Here is a 3,362-nt window from a genome sequence, read left to right on the forward strand (position 1 = left end):
AGCAGGCCTGCCTGCGGGAGCCGGGGTCCGCCCGCCGGCCTCAGGGGTTACCTTTAGGCATCCCTCCTCGTTGGCATCCTCATCGTCACCCTTCCTTTTTCGTTTGGCTTTTTTCTCTTTCTTGTCCTTGAGTTTCTTCTTCTTCTTTTTGTTAGGGGAGTAGTCGCTCCCCTCACTCTCCGACTTCTCTTCCAGGTCCTCTTCATTATCCGACAGCTCATCATGGCTCCCCTGCAAGGCAAGGGGGACCATGAGGCCACGGGGCCCAGAGGAGGCCTGGAGCCTGGGCGGCAGGCCCACCCCGAGAGCAGCCTCCTGGCACAGCCAGCCCCGCTTTCTGGATCGCTCGGCATCTGCTGCTCACAGCTTAGCCCAGAGCCCAGCCGGAGGGGCTGCCGAGCCGGCAGTCAGGCTCTCACCCTGGGGTGGAGCCGTGGAGGATGCACCGGGTCAGGCTTCCCCACTGGGCCCGCTCCGCCGGCCGCCTGGGCTGAGGCTCGGGCTCCAATCAGAACCGGTGTCGAAGGACGTTGGGATTTTAACGAGTCTTATGTGACGGTGCCGGGACCCAAGAACTCAAAGCAGAGGCGTGATGTGGGAGCCAAAAAGCACAGTGCACCAGGAAAGCCGCAGGAGCCCGTGGAACTGCGTGTGGTGGGTGCAACCCGTGGAACTGCGTGTGGCGGGTGCAGCCCGTGGAACTGCGTGTGGCGGGTGCAGCCCGTGGAACCGCATGTGGTGGGTGCAGCCCGTGGAACTGCGGTGGCGGGTGCAGCCTGTGGATCTGCGGTAGCGGGTGCAGCCCGTGGAACTGCGTGTGGCGGGTGCAGCCGTGGAACTGCGTGTGGGGGGTGCAGCCGTGGAACTGCGTGTGGGGGGTGCAGCCGTGGAACTGCGTGTGGGGGGTGCAGCCGTGGAACTGCGTGTGGGGGGTGCAGCCGTGGAACTGCGTGTGGGGGGTGCAGCCGTGGAACTGCGTGTGGGGGGTGCAGCCGTGGAACTGCGTGTGGGGGGTGCAGCCGTGGAACTGCGTGTGGGGGGTGCAGCCGTGGAACTGCGTGTGGGGGGTGCAGCCGTGGAACTGCGTGTGGGGGGTGCAGCCGTGGAACTGCGTGTGGGGGGTGCAGCCGTGGAACTGCGTGTGGGGGGTGCAGCCGTGGAACTGCGTGTGGGGGGTGCAGCCGTGGAACTGCGTGTGGGGGGTGCAGCCGTGGAACTGCGTGTGGGGGGTGCAGCCGTGGAACTGCGTGTGGGGGGTGCAGCCGTGGAACTGCGTGTGGGGGGTGCAGCCGTGGAACTGCGTGTGGCAGGTGCAGCCGTGGAACTGCGTGTGGCAGGTGCAGCCCATGACTAACGTTGAACACATGGCTTTGCCTCCTGTGGCCCCAGAAGCTGCTGTGCAGGAGCCCAGCTTTTTGCACCCACACCTGCTCCCTGGCCGCTGCGTCCAATATGAGACAAGGTAATTGAGGCAGCTCTTAGCTTGGCTTCTTTGATTTAGTTTCCCCTCTAAGGCCTAAAATGGCCCATTTCTATGGAGATGCGGTGTTTACAGCCAGAGCACCTCCCTCCCCCCCCCCCCCCCCCCCTCTGAGCAAGCTGCTCACTCTCAGCCTTCCCAGGCAGATGCAAGTGGACGGCAAAGCCCTCCCAGCCCCTCCCGGCCGGGCCTGCAAGGAGAGAGGCTGGGCTGCTGCTCGGGGACCAGCTCGGACCTGTCACCCTCCTGCTGGCTGTTTACTGTGGTCAAGGTGAGCAAGAGGCGTGGGAGGGACAGAGAAGAACCAGGCGGGAAATGAGCTCCAAACGCCACCGATGGGGAGAGAGGCCTAAGAGAAGGTGAGGAGGGAGGGGGAGGGAGGAGGGAGGGGGAAGAGAAGGGAGGAGAGGAGGGTGCCAAGGAGAGTGGGGTCATCTGGGGAATCCTGGGAGGCCCCCAGCGCGGTCTCTGCCCGTTGGGGCCACACCGTAAGGAGCTGAGAGTCTTGTCCCAGGAGGGAGCTCTCCCTGAGATTCTGCTGGGAAAGGGACGCCCACAGACTCCCACACTTCCCGCTCTCCTGGGCGCTCAGCTCAGTCTCCCTGCTCCACGCTCCCGTTCCCGAACCTTCGGTGCCCGTTCAGAACAGAGTCAGTGTGCGGGCTGGCGGCCTCCACACCTCTCCTGTGTCCTGGTGCTTCCAGAATACTGCCTGGCCATGCTGGGCCCTGCGACAGTGCAGGTCCAGTGCAGGTCCTACGCTGGAGCCCGCCCGGCAGGACAGCCGCCCAGGCCTGGTGGCCACAATTGCCAGCTGGGCCTCAGTCCTTTGGGGAGGTGGAGGTCAGACAGGGGCACCCATTTCTCCCTAGGGTGCAACGCTCGGCCAACTTAGAGAGCTCACCCTTGGAAAGACCTGAGAGACAGGCTCTACCCCAGCCCTCGCCCAGCAAAGGTAAGGGCGGGAGGAGGATGCCACATGCTTCAGCACCACGGACAGCGGCTGTGGGCCCGCAGAGGTTGGGGCTCAGGCCTGGCACTAGGCTGCCCTAGGACAGACCCCACAATGCAGACCAGGGATGGAACGGGAGGACCCGTGGTGGGTCCTGGGGCTCCCTGGGGAGGCCACACAACAGAGTGGCCTCAGAGCGCTGACCCCTGCTTGCCTGGGAACCGGCACGTCGCTGCAGCACCTGACCTCAGCTTCCTCACGGCGGATGGGATGCCACCGGGTGGCGAGGGGAGCAAGGAACGCCATGTGAGAGAAGGCCTGGAACATTCTGAAGTGGGAGTGTCCCAGCGACAAGCCCTACTCTGCTTGGAAGCCAAAGATGCAGCCAGGCTGGCTCACTGGAGGACCGCTCATTGTAAGGCAATAATTGGGGGGGGGGGCACCCTGGAGGACCGGCACGTCGCTGCAGCACCTGACCTCAGCTTCCTCACGGCGGATGAGATGCCACCGGGTGGCGAGGGGAGCAAGGAACGCCATGTGAGAGAAGGCCTGGAACATTCTGAAACGGGAGCGTCCCAGCGACAAGCCCCACTCTGCTTGGAAGCCAAAGATGCAGCCAGGACGGCTCACTGGAGGACCACTCATTGTAAGGCAATAATTGGGGAGGGGGTGGCATACCGGAGGACTCCCCAGCCTCGGGTACTGGTTTCTGCAAATCAGGATGATGCCTGCGGCAAGGCGACAACTACCGTACACGGGGTGTGGTGCCAACAGGGGCTGCGGTGGACACACCTGAGGGGCGTGGCCCTGAGCATCGGTGGGAAGCAGGCACTGCCATAGCCCAAGCGCAGGAGAGGCAAGGAGTGGCCAGCACAGCTCCAAATGCAGAGCCCAGAGGGAGAGGGAGAGGGAGGGAGGGAGGGAGGGAGG

At 64.3% G+C, this 3,362-nt stretch overlaps 1 protein-coding gene across 1 annotated transcript in view; it reads right to left on the minus strand.

Annotated features, from left to right (window-relative positions):
• The window catches only part of CHD5 (chromodomain helicase DNA binding protein 5), a 73,477-nt gene that overhangs the window by 38,156 nt on the left and 31,959 nt on the right, over positions 1-3,362 (minus strand). The window contains 1 exon segment of the mRNA XM_014546193.1: positions 52-231. Coding sequence (XP_014401679.1) covers positions 52-231 — 180 coding nt within the window.

The sequence above is a fragment of the Myotis brandtii genome, unplaced genomic scaffold (genome assembly GCF_000412655.1).
Source record: "Myotis brandtii unplaced genomic scaffold, ASM41265v1 scaffold434, whole genome shotgun sequence".
Taxonomy (NCBI): Eukaryota; Metazoa; Chordata; class Mammalia; order Chiroptera; family Vespertilionidae; genus Myotis; species Myotis brandtii.